Raw genomic sequence first — 20,999 nt, 5'->3', positions numbered from 1 at the left:
CCCCTTTCTTTCTGGAAAATATGGGGATTACAACTTCAGACAACGTATAATTGATCAACTGGCACTGAACTAATTTATTGCAAAAGCTTGACACTTGCAATATGCTATTTAAAACTACTTGTAACTCCTACCTGAGGCTGATGGGTGACCTACAAAAGCTAAAATGACTGGCAAATGTATTTTCCTTTGGCATTTTTCAAATTAGATATTTACTTTTCTTCATTATTCTTTCTCTTTTTTGTAGGGAGATGTGCTTTCCTGGCCAGTTTTTAAATATTCATTTGGAAACCTGAGACTGAGTTCTGCTTTTTATTAGGTTTAATTTTAAAAACAAACAAAAAAAAGCATGATTGCAAAAAAAAAAAAAAATCTATTTTACAAGCAGCTTTACCACTGCTATGAGTGCTAATGGTAGGAAATTCACATCTGGGGACATGCAAGACAAAAATATGTCAAGGTTATTTTTGACCTCTTAGACCTGAAGGTATGTGCAGTGCTACAGACCCAATCAGATCCAGCCCAGCAGGCTGTGCCCCGACCCCCATCCTTGCAGCCTGCAGCTCTGCAGCACACCAGGCAGCCTCCCCAGCAAGCTGCAGCAGAGCCTGCCATGCAGCAATGCCAGCTGAAAGACAGTGTGTCCCAAATCCCCTTCCCTCTTGCCACCAGGGATGTACATCCATATTTTGACTAGGAAAATATGACTTGTGACGCTGACCTGGTGCCTGCCTGGCCACTGGGTTTTCTTGTCTAACCATGCCTTACTTTTCACTAGCAATTAGAATTGTTTTTTTCTTCTTCTCTTCAGTAGTCTCTTCTACCCTTGGAGTTTCAAAATTAGCAACCTCAAGGCTAAAAAGAATGCTATCCCAGAAGGATGGGATTACATATAATGCTGTAATACATAAAGGATTGCTCAGAAGCCATGTTCAGGCTTAAGGGCATAATCTCTACTTTGCCATTCCCATATCCCAGGATAGAGGGGAAAGGGGGGATGTATACATACAAAAGATTAATCCTGACATAGCATAAAAATAGAAAAGACAAGGGGCTGAGACAAGACTTTACAGAAATGACAAACACAGCTCGCATCCAACATAAAGAGGTATGGAGAACCCGTTATACGCTGCAAACTCCAAAATACTATTTCTCAGAGAATTAAAATCACCCTCTAGGAAAAAAGGAAAAAATAAAACCTCCTCCAAATGTCAAAGCCACGAACTCCCCCTGGCTTACAGTTCCTGTGTGGATTTGAGCTATTTATAAAGGCAATCTCCACGGTTCCTGTCATGCACTGCTGTTAGCATGTCCTGAGCTAGCACACCAGTGGATACAAACCTGATCTCTATAACCATGGCAATAAGTGAAGGTATCTGTGCATACTCCATGTTGTGCTTATTAAAATAACAGGAAGTGCTGCATTTGATTTATAAAGAGATGAGTAGGTTTCTGCATGAAACTCTACTAATAGTTGAAAAAGCCTGTTCTACTATGGACTGAAAATGGTCTCTCCCCACCCACACATTCATCTGGGATTTGATCACCAACCTTTGGGAGAAACTCACAAAACCTATTCCACTTAGCAGATTATATTACAGGGCAAAGGAAAACCTTGCAGGCTCAAGATTTGGGTGGAATCCATTTATTTCACATGTGCAAAGAGTGGATGAGGAATTGGAGGATCCGCAGCGCCAAAACCTCTCCGTGTGCTACAGGCATAAGCCACTCTTGATTGAAATCCTGTAAATCTTTTCCTTATATAATATGTTTCCTTGTCTGGTATAGCTTGATTTCAATTTTAACTGCTGGTTTTTTCCTTTCCATCATGTTCAAAACTATCATAAACAGTCTGTAAACTCTGCATTATGAATGGCTCTCTAATGATAAAAAAGGTATTTTCAAGTGAAAGATCAGTTCCTCATGTCTAAGCTGAAAAAGGGATGGTGTCATTCTGCTGGAGGTTAAAAAAAATTTATTAATCTTAAAATTATTATAATATGGTAAAAATATAATAAATACAGATAGGAATGTTCTGCAGACTCTGGACAAGGAACCAAATTTCTGGCAAGAAAATAAATACTTACTCCAAAGAAAGTTAAAACTCATGAAGCATACATGATGGAGGTACTATATATATATATATAATTTCTATTCTATTTTCTTGAATAAATGTTCTAGCAAAATGGTCTGTGTCTAAAAAAATAGCTTACATCACAAACAAAAGTATTTTTCTCCACTAACAAAATAAGGTTCCTCTTCAATGATGTACTTAAAATCCATTACTTGCCTGAAGAAAATGTAATACAGCCCCAGGACATACCCTTGCAAAATCCTGTTTACTTTCATGGCGATAGTATTCCTCACCAAAACAAACATCTGCACTTCTGCAGCAAATGCTTCAGGGATCTCTACTTGCTCTTTCAGGAAACATCTGTGTCAATGTACCTCATTGAAGATGTTCCCTGCAAAAGAAGTCTATCACCATGTTCTTGATTTATTATTATTTACTGTTGTTCTCTCCAAATAATTCCAAATTTTATCTCCATCTCTGAAGATCTGTATGTCCTTTGCTTGCTTGAATTGTTTTACAAGGATGAAAGCAGCATTTCCAAAACACTACAGTGAGTATTGCTGTAGTTACAGCAAATAAAAAAAAAAAAAAGAAAAGGGGACTTTGATCTTTAGTATTTATAAAAGCTAGTTTATAATCAGGATATCTTATCTGTTCTTAGAACACAAAATAGTTCATTTATGAAAACAGAACTCTTATGGAAATAAACCTATTGGATCTTAATTTAAAATGCAAAGGCATAAAAGGGTTTTGTCCTTCGTAATGTGAGGAAAGCTTGTTTCCAATTCCTCAAATATTTTAACAAGGAATATTGTGTATATACAAGGTTTGTGATATCAATTGACTGGTTATTAAACATAGTTCAGCTCTTCCCCTGCTTCCAGCACACTCACAGACACATGTGATATTCATGTTAACAATTTATTTCTTGGAGGGAAGAAACCAGTGTGTTCTCAGTCCAGTTATCCCAGAGGTTGCCTCAGGTTATTTTACTTTTTATGTTTAATATAGCAGGGATTTTATGGATTTACCAAAATACCATAATTTTTATTTTTAAATCACTATTTTTTTAAAACAGATTCAATCCAGATCGGACCTTATCATACTCTGTTTCAGTTCACTGCCACCATATGTAAGTGTTGTCAAGGCTGTAATACATAAAGTATCTGGCTCCAGGGCTGGTTTCAGTGTGGTTTTGGAATACAGATTTTATAATATGCAGTTTCCTTCCTCTGAAGTCAGTGGGCTATTCAGTGGAATAAGGTTTCTGAGGCACAGGTCAGCTCTTCAAAGGCACGCAGGCACCCAAATCCTGTTTAAGGATATTCCAGTGATTTGAAACAAGGTGCCTGCCTTAGACCAGGTTAAACAGGCACTCAGGCACTCCCCAGGCAGTCTCTCAACTTCTTGTCCCCTACCCTTACTGCTAGGCCACTTCCATAAGATATAGGCAGGACATGCCCTTCTTTTGAGACTCTGTTCAAGCAGGACCATCCTGAGACTGATCCAGCTCATGCCATGGATGAAACCAAAAGAGCTGATGGATTTTTGCACTTGGATTGCATGAGTTTCAGTGATGTTACTGCATTCACACGTGCAGTGAGCTTGCTGCACAGACCATCTGCATACACATGCCTCTGGTGTGGACATCTGGTGCTCCTGGGAAGCACCACATTTGCTGAGCTGGAGCAAAGCAGCTGAATAGCAAGCAGGCAATGGCGTTGATAGTGTCCAGAAGCACTGTGCTTTTTGTGTCTTCTCTATGAATGTGCAACCTCTGAAGTTGCCTCAAAGCATCAGATCTGCTGTGCTGGTGTGTGGTGACAACAGCACGTGCCTCCAGCAGAATTTATCTGCTGCAGCACAGTAGTCACGGCTGTGAGATCTGGAGGGGTGCCAGTGCACTTGGAGCTGTTGTGCTGGACCTTCAGCTAAAGCTGCTGTACACCCAGGAAGTCAGCCAAATATAGTAAAATCATCAAAACTAAACTGAGACTCCAAGACAGAAAAAGAGGACGTGTTTTGGGAAACTCAGATGTATGGCTTTTTGACTCACAGCACCAAAGGGATGTCAGTTTGCTCAGTTGTCCCTTGGGCTCTGACTTTCCTATTTGGACTTTCTGATAGATCAGTGTTTTGTGACTTCTTGGGATGTGGACAGCAGCAGACCTAGGTCAGAACTTATAGTGGCAGAATAATGTTTCAGCTGTGTACATGTTCATTAGGGAAAGCAGTTTTGAAGGAGCCTTATTGCTTTAGCTGATTTAAATGGTGCATATGACTGGAGGAAGAGGAAGCCATACACACAAGAGTGTGTATCTGCGTGTACGAACTTAAATCAACAAGGCATCAAGGTTGGATTGGGCATGTCTGGTTGGTGTACAGGTCCTGCCATAGGACAGGTAATAAGAAGCAGGGAAGAAGCCTTGCAGCAGGTTACCTTACTCTGAAGAGCTGTGTCATTGATCTCAACAGGAGAAAATGCAACCCTCAGATACCTATATTAAAGTAAATACTTAATTTGAGCAGTTGTTAAACTGGGTCATCCCAAGAAAGGCTTTGGCCTTCTGGCATTTTCCAGAGTGGGAAAGAATATGTCAGAGAATAAAAAAATTGCATCAGAATTTTCCCACTGTTCATATTTTCCCCCTAAGTCATCAAGAAAAACTCTCTGTGCCCACCTCCTGGGTGAATCCTCATGTTCATTCACAGCCAGAGCAGATACTACTGCAGTATTTGGGGTAGAGCTGTATCTTCCCTAACTACATACATGAAAAAGCAAGGCTCTAGATCCTCAGCAAGTTCCCCTCTCCCCACTTGTCCTGGATTTGAGGAAGATGCAGGTCTTTGGGTCCATGCTGAGAAACCCCATGGAGCTATATGTTGAGGACAGGGCCAAACCAGGCCTCTCCCAGACCTCTGGATTGGGAGAAGGATTGAAGGCAGAGCAGATGGGCATGTTCCAAGGACGGAAGAAGTAAGCAGATATTTGAGCAAAACCTCCCAGGCAATTTCTTCCATCTAATCTCTGCCATAATTCTTCCCCCAGCAAAGCTGATCTGGTTCATCATTTCCATGAGGCAAAAGGCATTTTTGTAACTGCTCACTTCTCAGAGGTCTTAGACACTTGCTTTTAATCATATAGTGTATGCTGACATCTGGTGGCATTCAGCAACAAAATCTTCATTAAATAAATATGTTTCAGTTTTAAGGAGTCAGCATCCTTACTTTCCCTTAGCTGGGTGCAGAAAATAATTCCTCCCAGACCACTTCAGACTGGGGTTTGCTGTAACACATTAGTATGGCACTGGCATGTCCTGGAACTCTAGTGGGACATGTATGTGGGCACTGACCTCCAGATAAGGAAGGGACCATCAGCCCAGGGACCATCAGCCAAGGCAGCTGACTCTGCTCAAACACAGTCACAAAACGGAGCACACAGCTCTTGTCATTCCCTCTTCTGAACACAGAGAAACAATGCACTAAAAAAAAGTGATGTAAAACTACAATGGGTTTTAGCAGGAACAGAACCACTGTAAAATCTTAGGTGGTAACACTTCTGAAATTCATCTTTAGTTCAAATTGGAGAGAAAGAAACAAAACAGCATATATGAACAGCCAGAGAGATGTACTAAGACCTTGTTTCAGGGTATGTAATAAGTAGCATGGAATCAGCTGTCATAGTTAAAAGATACCCATGATGTAGCTGTTCCATTAAAAGTTGGATTTAAATCATGTTTAAATTTCATTTCCTTCAATCCCTATCCTGCTTTTGATTAGTTTTAAGAGCAGTTGATGGTCTTATGATTTGAAGATTTTGCATTTTAAATTTTGTGTACATGGTCTGGAATTTTATGTGAAATTGTGTGTTTGATCTTTGACCTCTGTTTACTACAGTCCTGATTTGCCACTAATTTGATAGCAAGACATAAGGGCCTACTGTAAACAAGCTGCTCACTTTACATAGCTATGTTTGGTTCCTAAATGAAGAAGTATGTATGGAATATACTTTGGGTACTGTAGCCTCCTAGAGAAATAATAAAAACCACATCACTGCTTAGTTCTCCAGGTAACGTTTACATTTGGAGAAAATAAGTTGCATGCCTAATAGAGAGAGAAAATGTAGTTCTTATCCATTTTGGGTTTGTTTGCTTAAAATTATTCTTTAAAGTATTTGAAAGCCGAGGCTGCCTCTTTTGAAGTTAGTGGGAACTTTGACATTGATTTTAAAAGGATCAGGATTAAGCCTAAATTGGTAGGGTCTAAAAGGCAAAAATGAAAATGTCCAAAGTCTACAAATCTCTCACTGATCCACCATGCAGAAAGGAAGGACAAGAGCCTTCTCCAAGGTCTGTAACGTACATCTTGATTCCAGAACTTCTGGTTTTTGTACCTTTGTAGACTTCAAGATGGAAAGCAACTTTCTAAAGGACTGTAATTGCTAGCATATGAAGTAGTACACTCTTGCACCATGGTCTTGTAAAGCTGCTGGGGGAAGGGAGATGAAAGCTGCTTATAAAAATCAACTGACTGTTGGTACACATCTTCCACAAATTGTCCTGCACTATCCATTACAGAGTATTCCCTGCCTGCAACCCACTCCAGGCAGATCCCCAGCCCACAGGTACAACCTTACACATAGTGAGCGACCAGCAAAAGTCTGCTTGTAGACATTTAACTCAGAAACACATCTGATCATCCTTCTCCAGCTCAGCACTTTTGGCACTCATCTGGCACTAGCAGCTGGGTAAAAGCGAGGTCTTCAACTCTCTCCTGTACCATCCTGCTTGAACAGTCTGTCTCAACACTGAACTTCCCATCACCTAGGTTCTATCCTCACAGGAACACCTAAGTACCCTGGATAAAGGGTACTTTCGGCAGAGAAGGAAACCATTTGGCAGAGAAAGAAACCTATTTGCCAGAGAAGGAAACCATTGACTCTTTAATTTTCTGTCCTGAGTTAGTCTCAGTAACTGTGGCCAGAGCCGAGTATTCAAGGATGGGGACTCTTCTCAGCTGAGGTGTGGCTCATCTACAATGGCCAAGTGCAAGCCCAGAGAAATGATGGGACATGTGCAAGCAAAAAAGCTCTCTTCTTTCCTCTTCAGACCCCCAAGTGCATTCAGCATCCCAAATGCGGGGGTGCCAGGTCAAGCTCTTCATGGATGACTTCCAGAGTCTAAAGCAACCAGGGGTAGGAAACTGCTTACTCTGTTGGTTTATGAGGTCCCAGTGTCATACAAGCCTGAGTTCAGGGACATACACAGATCAGGCACTGTCCCACATCATCTGAACTTGAAGCTGACAAAGCATCCATTGCAGCCTCCAAACCCTCGTGACCAAACAGAGGAACATTATCTACTGTTAACAGCAACCGATGCTTGGCCCAAGAACAGCAGATAGAAGTGCAGCATCCAAGTGAGGAAATCCATGCAATTAACACCCTAAACAGTCTCTTGCATCTCCATTGCTCAGAAATATCCCAAGATGTTAAAAACTTGATGGGATGTAATCTCCCAGGCTGTGAAGTCCCTTCCCTTCTACCCAAAAATGACGAGCAATAGAATGTGGAAAGTCAAATAGTGCTGCCTTGCTCCTTACTCTCTTTAACCAGCCTTGAGATTTCTCAGTAAACCAACTCAAGCAGTGTCTACTCCATCTTCAGAGGTGCTGCCTTGTGCTGTGTGCTACTCCAGGGGAGTGAGGCTCTACTCGCAGGGAGGAACAGCCCTGTCCTGATACTCACGTGGTCAGTCACCACAGAGACACAAATCTGCACATCTGTTGTCTTTGCCCATGTGTAAAAACAGACAGATCCAGCAACAGCAAGTCAAGTCACCTTTCTGAAGATACTTTTCTTGAGGTATTTTTTGAGCTACCCAGTTTTCCCACAGTACAAAAAATACAACAACCAAAGATACACAGACAGAGGTTTGTACATGGTGCACATATCCCCAGTGAAGTGACCTTGCTATTGTGTTGCAGTACCCACTGAAAATGCCTTCTATTTCCATGTTTTTGACATGGCTGTAGTCTAGCCTGCTGGCCCAGCTGGCAGAAGACACCCCTGATTTGAAGGACCCTCAAATGGAACTTGACTTTGGGAACGAACTTCCAGCACAGCTGTGTGCCACTGAAAACTTGGAGTAATGTTCTCAATTAAAACATCCTGCAGATCCCATCTTATGCTTCCACTTCATGGGACGTTTCCTCAGGATATTTCAGGATCCAGTCCTAAGGACTTAATACCTTTATGCCAAACACCTCAGCATCACTTTTAGCCTGAAAATAGAAATGCACAAGTGTAGGGACTTTGGCACATACTTGTTTTTCCTAATGGAGGGTAGTAACTGAGCAGAAATAGTTTTTAAAATATTCTTTAATATTTTAATAGGGCTGGCTTACAAAGTAAAGAAAAGTTAAATTAATCTGAATAACAGTTTTATATGCAAGACAATCGGAGATCTTTAATAAGTAAAGGGTGCCATAAGAGCCTCTGGCATGTTTAGACTGAGTTGGTGTGTCTGGGCCCAACTGTGGAACAACAATCTGTCACTGTTAAATCAACTTCAAAAGCAGCTCAACAAGGGCTCCATATAGACAGCATTACAGAAAACCTGTTCCAATGGCTTTCTTATGCAAGAGAAAACCACAGTCATATTTGTATTTTAGGCAGTGAACCAACAAGAATGAAGCAAAACAACAGCAACTGTCCCCAAGAGATATTTTGGGCTGCTCCTCTCCTCCCACTCCCCTTATACTCCTTTTCAATCTCCTACCAATCTGGGCATTTTTGGCAACAAAGAACCATCCTGAAAAGGTCGTTGGCAGGCTGATAGGGACCACTGTGGCTTTTGGCTACCAAAGGCAATTTCTCCAGCCTGGGGGAGCATCAAACTCTTTGCTCCCTATTTTGAGCTGGGGCAGAGGTGACTGTGTGAAGAAGGGTGAGGAATGGGAGACCTTTCCTCAGCTCAGCAATCTTTGACAATCACTGCTTTTCCTCTTCATCCCAGGATCTGCTATACAACAAGTGCAAATTGAGGATGACAAATAAGAGCATTAGCCTGGTGTTTCTGCTCAGATGATCCGCCTTGAAGTAGCTGATGTTGACACTTAAATTGTCAGCAGACTTCTAGTTTAGTGCTCCAGTTAGAAGAATGGGTCCTTTCACACTTCCCTCTGGGCTATTGTTTCAACTCTCTCTAGACAGGGCAAATATCATTGCAGCAGTTTACACTCCAGTTTCACTGCATTGGTTATTTTGCAGCCATAACCAAGATTGCCTAGAATTTTTTCTATAATGTAAGCTTAGACTGCAGAGAATAATTACACAACACTGTAAAAATAATCTGCAGCAATTTACACAGCCATGAAATGCTGGAGCTGGTTTTTTCCAGCATGCCTATATATACATGGCTGCAGCTAATTCCAATATTTACAAAGGACTCAGTGGAGCTGTGATCACAGAAACTGGTATTTCAAGTTAGGCCACACACATGAACAAAACATTTATTGTTATAAGACAAGATTTTGTATTTTGGGGTGTTATACCATCATCTAACTGAAGCATTACCTTGCCACCTCTGCCTTTCCATATCCCCTTCTGTCTGGATTCAAATAACATCCTTGTGGCTAAGACATTCTGTATTCAAGTTGGAAAGTATTAATTTAGCTACAATTTCTTTCCTGTAATTGTGTGTTTCTCCTATTTTTGACCAAATTAATCATACTGGCAGCCAGCTTTGCTGCTGCTCATTTCTATTAGGGATTATAGAAGGGTCTGTGCTGGAAGGTCAGTCCCCAGCCTGCTATCCTGCATGCTGACTTGCTCTCTCTCAGTGCATCTGGCTGATGGTAGGACCACGGGCCCTACTGGGACTAAACAATCAATGCCAGTTCTTTTTAAGAGTAAGAGAAAGCCATTGTAGCAGGGAGCAGAATAATTGCTCACTGACCCTTGTCTGCTGCAATAATCATCAGGACTTTGGGTGTTTTCAAACCCAGCTAAACAAAGGAATGAACTAACACAAGTCAGTTCCTCCGAGGTACAGTATGAGCTCTCTGGATTGCATGCAGTTGTATTGTCAACAGCCTGAAGATGTGGTGTCTTAATATTTCTTTCTATGCTTCTCTGGAGGCTTACTTCTGTCTCCTTTGTAATTCTGCCAAGCTCCTACCTTGCTAGCTTTACACTCCCTTTAATGAGCTTGTTTAGTCTTTGTTTTCCCCAGAAGAAACAAATGACCAAACCAAAACTAAAAGAAGAATGAATAAAGCCACAGACTGGGAACAAACACATTGCCTGAAGTCTCTGCAAAGAAACTATTCAGGAAATAGAAGAGAAAAATACAGGACATAAGTAAGAATTTCTGTAAGTGACTATCTGCCTTTGGGAACAACAACTTCTAAGTTTTGCAATCTAGCAGTGAGGAATTAATACTTAACCATTAGGTTTAGGTGGTGATTTGAAGGAGTTAAATTCCCAGGCTACCTCTTCAGAGCAGGGTGGGGCATTGGGGAAGTCAGAGACTGAAAAAAAGGCACCTTAATGCCCTGGAAAGGAGCAGCAAAACCTTTCAAGCTCCCCTTCCTGTCCTATGCTCCAGCTACTCTCCAGCTAAGGGTGTCCTGGTGCACACCAGCAACTGCAGCCCTGGCTGCACACACCTGCGTGCAGAGGATGTGAGGAGCCTTTCTCACATCAGGAAGAGAGTGCCACGTCCACATCCTATTCACCTCTCCTCAGGGCCTCCTCCCCACTGGTGTGACATTGCACAGCATGGCCAGTGGCTGGGGCCTGAGGGCAGGGCCATGGACATCATCCCAGGCACCTTGGAACGCATCCTCTGGGGGAGCGGGATCGGGGAGCTGGCCCCTGTCTGGCCCCTGGTACAGCACACACAAGGTAAGTGCCCAGCCAGCAGCACCAGCACCAACAGGGCTTGGGGAGAGGGGTACTGAATTCAACCTCACCTGTGTCCCTTGAAGAACCCCACTCCAGCACCTGCTTGCTGCTGGCTCTGCTCCCTCTTCACCCCATTGTTCAGCCTGCACCACCCCTGCTCCCCCTCCGAGCAGTCCTTTCTGAGTAGGAGCTGGGCAGAGCTGCTCTGTTCTCTGCTAGAGCTGCACTGGTTTTTGTCATCTGTGTTTCTGTCACTGTCAGTGCTGACAATGGATTTAGGCAACTGCAAAAGAGAGACTGAAGCAGCCCCTAAGAGCTAGCAATTTGAAGCATCTGCTAACAATAAAAATGAATTGGAGGTTGATTAAACCCTTTACCTTTTCTCTGCTTTTTGTTTCCCAAACTAGAAGGCATGGGAGGATACCCAACATTCTTGATTTTCTCTGCATAAGAGGCAAAAGACTTTGTCACGATGGAAAGTATTGATATAAATTGTGCATAAAATGGCTTGCAACTAGCTGCTCTCCTTTTCTAGGAGCAGCCCAATAGCAGGTGGCAGCCTGAAGAAAATCCCCAAACTTTCCCCTCTGGATTCTGCATTTGCTGCTGTGTGAATATCCATTTGGCAGGGTGCATTTTTCAGCCCCTGTTCTCAGAGCAAAGGAAAACTAAGAATTCCTGTGCACAGGTCCCTGGAGCAGCAGGGCTCCTGGCTGATGGGTGGTGGCAGTGCTTCCCAGGACCAGAGCTGGAGTCTCTTACTGGGAGATAAGAATGTGGAGCCAGTGGTTTTACTGCGGGTTTGTGAATTGGGGTCCCAGGGCTGTGAGCTTGCCCAGCTGCCAAGAAGATGGCAGCAATAGGGAATTCCCTTGGAATGGGGATACCCACCTGCATGTCCAAGTGGGGGATTTTTGCTTGCTTGGAAAACCTCCCAGTCCTGCTCCTGTACTCCTTGGGGCTGTTGCAGGAGTATTGCTCTTTTTCAAACTTGGTCGTTTTCTGGGCTGACCTTAATAATATTTTAGAGCTGCTTGGGTGAGACTGATATTCTGTTCTTTTATTTACTTTAGTTGTAGCTTTGGAGCAGTAAGGGGTAACTGTGGGTCATGTGTTGATGCCAACCTTAATTTTTCCACCAGTTAAATTCTTCTGGTCATCCCCTTTTTCACAATTTACATTTATGGAAGCCTCAGAAATAATTCCCTCCTCCCATTTGTGGCTATCCTGGCTGTGATTCAGAGGACCACCCCATCTTCAGGTCTTCACGCAGGGGCTCTTTCCCATCCCCTTTTCTTGTGGTCATTTCATCCTCTTGTTTGAAAAGGAGCCCTTTGTTTTCTCCCTCTACAAGAGACCATAACTGCACTGGCTCTGAGCTGCCTGGGAACAGCCCAAGACAGCTGAGGTGAATTACTTTTGGGAGAGTATTTTTCAGCCCCTTCAACCCCATGAGGAGGTGAAAGAGTGAGATCCCCTTTCAAGAGCTCCTAGATGTGAGGGGCTTGGCACAGCTGCCGGTTGCTGCTGCCTAGTGCCACATGGGCATCAGACACATCCACCCAGGAGCAGGAGATCTGATACATTCTTTGGGGAAATTCATGGCACTGGACTAGGCCTTCAGTGGTGTCTCTAGACACTCAGCTCCCTGGAAAAACTTAGAGTGGCTGTGTCCATGTGGCTGTGTAATATAATGCCTTCTTGTGATGGAATTACATTTCTTTGTCTTTTGATTTAATTGAGATTATTCTCCTGAGAGGTCCCTGATCAGGCTGTTTGGATGCTAGCTGTTGGCTTAAGGGTGGAAGGGGGCACACATGGCCATGGGGAAGAGCAGGGGAGGTAGGATTTCTCCTTGGCATCAGCATAGCTGATATAGCCTGGTTGGTACTGCCTGAGGACCTGCATCTCTGAAATCAGCAATACCCAGGCCATGCTCACACAGCCCTCCCTATATAGGCAAGGTGTGTTATGGGATATGAGTGTGTTTAATGGTGCAGTAAAATCTGATAAAATATGTACTTAGTTACCTGAAGTATTTCCTGCAAACTAATATTGTAATATTTTTGTGCCTGCTGGAGCAATGAGTGTAGGAAGCCACAACATGTGGGCTTTGTCTGCTTAATAGAAAGTGTATGTAATTGTTTCAGTGTAATAAATTTTTATTTCCCTCAGGACTTCTCACAGGTTGTTACTTATTTACAGTATTGTTGTTTATGGACAAAAAACAATTTGCAGGATTAGTTGAGATTATTATCTACAGTACTGATCTTGGTTTGACTTTGTATTATCAGAGTAGGAGAAAACATCTGGATGAGAGCAGTCACTGAGAGCTCAGATGAAATAGAGTCATAGAATAGTTTGGGTTGGAAGGGACCTTGCTGGCCAGCTAGTTCCAGCCCCCTGCCATGGGCAGGAACAGCTTCCACTGGACCATGTTACTCAGAGCCCCATAACAACTCTTCTGTAACTCAGCATTTCACATGCCTGTTGTGTGTAAACACTGTGTGTAGTTATTCAAGTGCAGAAGCTGAGCCAGAGATAGAAATTTATTTCACTTCTGCTTCTTTTTCCTTCTTTGCCTGTCACTTCATAGACTCGGCGTTATTACTGGCTGCCCAGACATCCGCCCTGAAAGATTGTCTTATGTTGTGGGTTGTAGGAATAAATAATTTCAGCTCTGTATTTAGGGGCTGACAATGCTGACAGTTCCTTCAGATGTCCCCTCAGAGTCCACCAGAGCCTGCCAGGTGGTGAGTGTGTGCCTGATGCCTGGCGGGGTCTCATCAGCAAGTGGTGGTGGCTGCTATCAGGTGTGGTGAGAAATCCCACAGATTAAGCAGATCCCTGTAGAGGTTTTTCTACTCTGCCTTCTATCATATAGATGAAATCTAGATTTTGTGTGGAATGCCACAATTGAGGTTTGTAGCTAATTCTGTTCAAGAGAAACATCTTCAGTGCTTCAGCTCAGGGCTCAATGTCTAGTGCCACTGAGCCTCAGCAAGGTGAGAGCACCATTTGGTCCTTTTTTTTCCAGTGCCTGCTGGTACTTCTGATGCCATGGGGGCTGCTTCACCTGTACTGTAAGGGACCCAAGGCAGGAAGGCAGGGAGCTGTCTCCATGGAGAGAAAGTTTTTCTCTCCATTTGCCTTGGCTCAGGAAGCACCCCAGAAACAGTGAGGGTCTCTTCAGCTGGCACCATCACCAGAGAAAAATGTTGTCATGGTACATCCCTACAAACATTCACCAGGACATTTTAAACACTTAAGCAATAGCATTTCCAACCATGGCTTTCAATTAGGAAAAGCTCTAAGCAAGTCAAGGTGTCCATAGGAAATGTGGGTGGGAGTCAGAGGCAGCATGGCCACAGCACAGGTGGGTTTCAATCAGGACATCTTTGCTCTGCAGGAAGGAAGAAAGGCTGTTGAAGGCAAACCCTCCAGGGGTTTTTAATGCTATTTTCTCAGTCTCTGTAGGATACCTCAGTCTCCAGTCAGGTCCCTGATGCACTGCAGATGTTATCTTTTCCAGGTTAATCAGTAAACCAGTCCCTGAGCATGGGGAAAGTGGAGACAAATGTCCTCATCCAGGTTTCTGCTGGTGTACTCATCTGTGAAGACTGCAGTGAAGTTTTTCATGTCCAACACCATCTCTTCAGCTCTTTATTCTAAAACTCTTCACTGAAAGCAAACAAGGGTATCAAAACACTGACTCTGTGTCATCCTGTTGTCCTTTACCTGTCAGATTTCAGAGTTCATGCAGTTTTCGTTTCCTTTATCTTACTGGGAAATGTGTTTGGGAGAAAATGCATACCATTTCTTAGGAATTAGGGAAATGCATATTTTTTTCAGCCCTAATAAATCAAAACTTAGGAAGAGGACTTAGTTCAGCCTTTCAAATACAAGCTTTTTGAATCTCTTATAGGGGAATTCAAAACTTAAATGTTATAATGAAGCACATGATCACAGAATGGGTAAAGTTGGAAGGAATCACAGAATGGGTAAGGTGGGAGATCATCTAGTCCAACCTCCCTGCTCAAGCAGGGCCCCCTAGAGCATATTACTCAGAATTGTGTCCAAAAGGCTTTTGAATCATTCCAGAGAAGGAGACTCTACAACCTCTCTGGGCAGCCTGTTTCAGTGCTCTGTCAGCCTCCCAGTAAAAGAGTTCTTCCTATGTTCAGATGGAATCTCCTATATTTTAGTTTCTGCTCACTGCAGCTAGAAGAAAGAAGCATTGCACGATTTTCCAGTGTTGTTCTGCTGTCAAGAATCCAGCAACTTTCCATGGTTTAGTGTCCATTGGACTAGTTTCTGCTAGAAAACAATTTGTGGCTTTGGCTCATAAATGCTGGACTCTCAACTGGGCTAGCTTGCACACAAGCTGTCAGACCCTGCCAGAGTTGAAGGTCTGATCTGCTGAGGGTTGTGCTCTGATTAGCTTTAGTGTGACCAAGAAGCTGACACAAGAGGGCAAAATTGAACACTAGTTAGAAAATATTGCCCATATCTTTTTTTAACCTCATATGTCTGTTCTGCTGTGCTGAACATCAACTGTCCCTGCAGATGTAAAGATCACAGCTCTGATGGGAAATGAGCACACAGCTTATAGAATGCAGCCTCCAGCCTAAAGAGAGATCAGCTGCTGCTTGGGAACTTGCTCATGACTCAAAGGTAATAAGTACAAAGGGAAATAAGTACAGGAAACCATTACCCCTTGCCTGTCCTTTTGCACAACACTGTAAGAATGTCTGTGTCATCCCAGCTCTCAAATTCCATAGGGAAATATAGGGTTTTTTCCATCACTGGAAAGCAGAATGTGAGCAAACCATGAAGCTGTTTATACCTATGAATATAGAGGAGGCTGGGCATGGGGCAGCAGGTCTGGAACAATGCGAGAGTAGCCCAAAGACTGGAGGCACTTTGCACTTTTATAAGCCTGCTTGAGGGGTGACCAGCTTATCTGGCTTCCACCAGGCACTTCTCAGGGTCCCAGAGCAGAATTTCCTGGTGTGTGCTGTTGGCAGGCCTCTAGTGTCCTGGGGGCTTCCCCCTACAAAGGAGCCATGTGCCCATGGCAGTTTCCTGCCAAGCCCAGCGTGGTGCTGGGCAGCAGAGAACAGCAAACCAACCCAGCTCCACATCCTGAGCTGGGGCACACACACTCAAAGCAGATGGTGATGATGGGAGAGCTCACAGCCCATCTATTCTGGACATTTTCTTCTCTTCAGCATTGCTGGCAGAGCTGCTTGCAGGAGTGTTTCCTTGCCTGACAGACAACAGAAAATGGTGAGCAAAACCCTTTTATTTAGGCTGATAGCTCACAATTCATTTTGAAAAAGTCTTGGTAGCTCTTCCTTGACACCTCATACAGGACATTGGAAATGAATGTTCTTGCAGAGCTGGGGCCATGCTAAGCACCAGCTATAGCTTGTCTGAGTGTCTGTTGTCTGATTCTCACTAGGCTATTTTTCACAAATCTCAGATTGTCTTCCTTGCTTCCCTTCCCAGCTGATGCTATGGTAAAATGAGTTTTAATTTTTTTCTGAGGACATTAAAGAACATTTGAATTTGATTTTTTCTTTTTTTTAACTGATGATTGAGGTGACTGCAAGTTAAACAGGAGTCTTGTAATTACACTAATCTGTTTTAAGAGGCGTGATAATGTTAATTAGGAAATTTCTAGGCAGTAAGGAACATTACATACTTGTCATTTGTCAGAAAGTGGGGTGCAGAAGAGAGATTCAAAGAAACTTGAGTCACTGATTATACATATCCTACCTAGTGCAGAATTTAGTTTTGCTTCAGACTGCTTCAAAATGGCATGTTGAAGAAAAATAGGGTGCATAGTGCAGGCTGTGTCTGATATCCAGCTTAGCCACTGACTAGAGGGCTTAAACTATGGAGCCAGCAGAGCAGAGCAAGTCCTCCTCTTCCCTTAGTCAGCATTTATTGCATTTGCGGGATGCCCTGACGAAGGAAGGAATGAAGAATCTGACTCCATGTTCTAGAAGGTAGATTTATTATTTTATGATACTATGTTATAATACAGAATACTAAACTAAACTATACTAAAGAATACAGAAAGGATACCTAAAGAAGGCCAAAAAGTTAATAACAAAAACTCATGACTCCTCCAGAGGCCCGACACAGCTTGGCCCCAGTTGGCCATTGCGTCAAAACAACTCACAGCAGAAACCAATGGAACAACCACCTGTTGGTAAACAACCTCTAATCACATTCCAAAGGAGCAAAACACAGGAGAAGCAAATCAGATAATTATTGTTTTCCTTTTTCTTTGAAGCTTCTCAGTTTCCCAGGAGAAAAATCCTGGGTGAAGAGATTTTTCCGGAAAATGTGAATGCCAGAAGCATTTAGTGGGAAAGACCAGGCATGGCATGAATCTGAATCCCTACTCTGGTTTGGATGTGCCTGGCCCAGTGTAGTGCTTTGCCCTTCCTGTTCCCATCTTCTAGACTAGTCTACAAGTAAGGACTTTAAATTAAGTTGGCTGTGGTCACTGTGTTGATTTTTGAGTCTCACAGCATGTCTGTGAGTTACAAAGTGATGTAGGGTGAGAGTCTGGCTGCTCAACACCTGTCTGCTCCTGAGATTTCATGAGGTTGCTGTTGGGATCTGGGACATTGCTGTCACACAAAGGGGTAGTGTTGCTCCCACCTTGAATCTGTGCTTCTGCTGCTTCATTTGACCTAGCACTCATTTCACTCCTTGATGAGACAATTTGTCTGGGTAAATTGATAGCGAAATACTCATTGATGTAATTTTTGAAATAAAAGTTGTCTTTCATGTAAAATCTCACCTGTAACACCAGCCCCTTAAGATTTTGTGATCCAAAGACTGCATTGCTCTTCAGAGCTGAAGTATGATCCCTTTACTGTGGTCTTGAAGTCTGCTTTGGGCATTGATTAAAAAATATATCTGAATCTTATCCTTGCTTGTCTCCAATAGTCTGCCATATCTGATTGAGTCCTCTTTGAGGGAATCAAAAAACCCCAAATTATTCAATCAGAAATCTGACCAAACTCAAAAAAAAAAAAAAAAAAAAACTTTAGAAAGATGAAAAAACAACAGACTGTGCACTTCAGTCATAAGGGAGGTGGGGACCTTTGACTAACCTGGTAACTGAAGACTGTGATTATTTCATTTGGAGTTTTGGTGACATGTATAAACTGTTATGCTCATGTTTATAATGTCACCATGGATTGTCCCAGAAGAATGGCATTCACTAATGTGAGCAGTGGGGAGATATGCTTCCCATGCTTTGACTAATATGGACTTTGAAACATGTGGCCAGCAGCTTCAAAGAACAGCCAGTTGGTGTGTGAATCTACACCAGGCCTGGAGCAGAGCTCTTATGGAAGGGATGTTTGCAGTGTGCTCAAAAGTAAATAGCCAACATCAAACTGCACAGGTGTGTGCTGCTTGGACTGAGGTTATACTGGTATAACTCCTCTCCTCAGTGACCTTCATGGCAGATTTACATCATCTAGGTGAGAAGCCTTGGCCTCAGTTGGTGATATGAACTGTTTTGCCCATAGTGGGGAAATGAAGAGAGGTCATGGAGCTATGATAGCGAGACGCCACAGAATTGTTAAACTCTTGGATGAGGCACACAGCCACTCTCTGGCCAAATTTCCCTTTGTATCCTGCTGTGGTTTGCAGAAACAACCCTGTAATGTAGAGGTCTATGGTGAAGTGCAAGGTTTGGGGGAAGTCCCTCCACACACAAAAACAATGACTCAGAGCAAGGCAAACACTGCTCCTTGGGCAGGACTTCATGGGGTGAGGTGAGGCAGTAACCTAGAAGTGCAGATCCCTCTGCACACAAATCTACCTCTGGCTGACCTTTAATTCCCTAAAGCCAAATCAGCCTCATGGGAGCTGAAACCTCCACCAGAGTCCTAGCTAACATGTTGGATGACTAGGCTGTCATCCTGATGGAAACAAAGTGATTGTGCCAGCTGACACAGATTGTACTTGAAGCCTTTTTCTTCAACAGCCAAGGATATCTTCGCTGTAAATATATTCCTGTGAAAAACAACCAAAATATGGGGTTTGTGTGCATAACAGACTTGTACCCACACAGTTAAATCTCAATTAAAATCTAGTTTAATTTTTTGTGCTCCAGCTTGGGAGTAAATAGATCTTGACTCCATTTACTTTGCTTTATGACTCGAATCTACTATTTCTTAATGTTTCTTTTCCATTTTTACTGGGGGTATTGTCATGGGTTTGGGGATTTTTTTCTGCTTTGTAATTGTCACAAGCTTCTTTTATTTATTGACTTCTTATCATGTTATTTTCTTTCCTTAGTTTCTCTCTCTTTCTGTAAGTCTTTTGCTCTCAGCAGTGACTGAAGCACCATGAAGATTTTCATTCAGTGTCTGTGTTATCATGCAGCAATGACTCAGTCATCATGTCAAGATGACCAAGAGCAAGCAAAGCTTGTCGTGTCTGCAGAAGCTTCTGTCAAACAAACAATAGCAGCTTTCACCCGATCAAGTCTCTAGCTGCATCTCTTGACTACTGTGCTTGTTTTGGCCAGAGTTAATGTTCTTCATAGTAATTTGTGTGGTCTGTGTTTTGGATTTATGATGAAAAAGTATTGCAGGCAATCAGGATGTTTAGTTACTGCTGAGCAGTGCTTGCACAGCATCGAGGTGAGCTTTGTTCCTCATACTGCCCCATCAATGTGTAGGCTGGGATGCACAAGAAGCAGGAAGGGGACACAGCTGGGACAGCTGACCCCAAGTGACCAAAGGCATATTCCATACCATAAGGTGTTGTGCTCAGCATGTAAAGCAGGGGGAAGAAGGGGAAAAGGGAACATTTGGCCTTGGTCCTCCTAGGTAACCATTACCCATGATGGAGCCCTGCTTCTGTAGAAATGGCTGAACACTTACACACTGACGGGAAGCACTGAATGAATTCCTGATATTGCTTTGCTTTTCATGCAGCATTTGCTTTATCTATTAAACTGTCTCTATCTCAACCCATGAGTTTTTGCACTTTTACCCTTCCAATTTTCTCCCCCATCTTGCTGGAAGAGTGGCTCCAGCTGCATGAGACTGAGCTGCTGGCTGCTGTGATAACCACACATCAGAGGCTGCCAGGACAAACTGAGAGCAGTGCATGGTTTAAAAAGCATGCATGTGAGTGATAATAGCATCTGGCTCATGAAAAGGATACTCAGTTCTCCTTCATCTCTTCAATTCCTGAAAAGGAATTTATCTTCCTCAGCCCATTTCCATAGTAATCCCTGTCAAGAAGAAGCTTTATAGCCATTATGTCCTATACTAATGTTAAAATAGCAGAAAAAAGAGATAGCAAGTTCTATATTGGACAATCCACATAAGATACAGTTGCTGGAAGACCAACAATTCTCAAAACCAGGGGAAAAGCATCACCACCTTGTTATCTCTGTAAGTACAAAAGAGCATATAAAAAGGTGTTAAAGGTACGTAGAAGGGATCACTCAGTTATACTGATTTTAGTTTTCTCTTGCAGAAGGCAGCTCTGAAGTAGATGCTTTGGATTTTTGTGAACTAAACACCTACTCCTTATGTCAGCATTCACCCTGAATTACAAAATGCTTATAATACTCTTTATATTTTAAACCAGTAAACTACAGTTTGTAGTAAAATGTCAAAATGTACAACTGCAATGTGTCACAGGGAGACAGCAGAGCAAACATGAGCCCACTACCTATATCTCAGGGCCTTGCAAGAAACTTGCATGTGAGGCCATTTCTTTGGAGTTTATTTTTTTATTCCAAGATTTGCATCTTACAGTTTTTAACATAAGTATCTGCAAATTAAAAGCATCCAGCTGTGTGTTTATGTGTATGCATCCATCGACATACGTGTGAATATTTCGGGGAATGCAGGACCTCTTGTTTTAGGTCACCACTGATAATCTAGCAGTTGTTTATATTTAAATGAATAATGCTGCTAAGCAGAAGGTTCTGCCTTCTAGAGTCCACTCATTTTTTTTGGAATT

General features: G+C 42.7%; 1 protein-coding gene across 1 annotated transcript in view; it reads left to right on the top strand.

The window, feature by feature from the left end:
• The first annotated feature begins 10,622 nt into the window (after window positions 1-10,622).
• Window positions 10,623-20,999, top strand: part of NIPAL2 (NIPA like domain containing 2) — a 51,823-nt gene continuing 41,446 nt past the window's right edge. Inside the window, 4 exon segments of the mRNA XM_009090509.4 lie at window positions 10,623-10,718; window positions 10,720-10,751; window positions 10,753-10,827; window positions 10,829-10,979. Coding sequence (XP_009088757.3) covers window positions 10,623-10,718; window positions 10,720-10,751; window positions 10,753-10,827; window positions 10,829-10,979 — 354 coding nt within the window.

Source organism: Serinus canaria, chromosome 2 (assembly GCF_022539315.1).
Source record: "Serinus canaria isolate serCan28SL12 chromosome 2, serCan2020, whole genome shotgun sequence".
Lineage (NCBI taxonomy): Eukaryota > Metazoa > Chordata > Aves > Passeriformes > Fringillidae > Serinus > Serinus canaria.
This window is presented reverse-complemented; position numbering and strand designations above follow the sequence as displayed.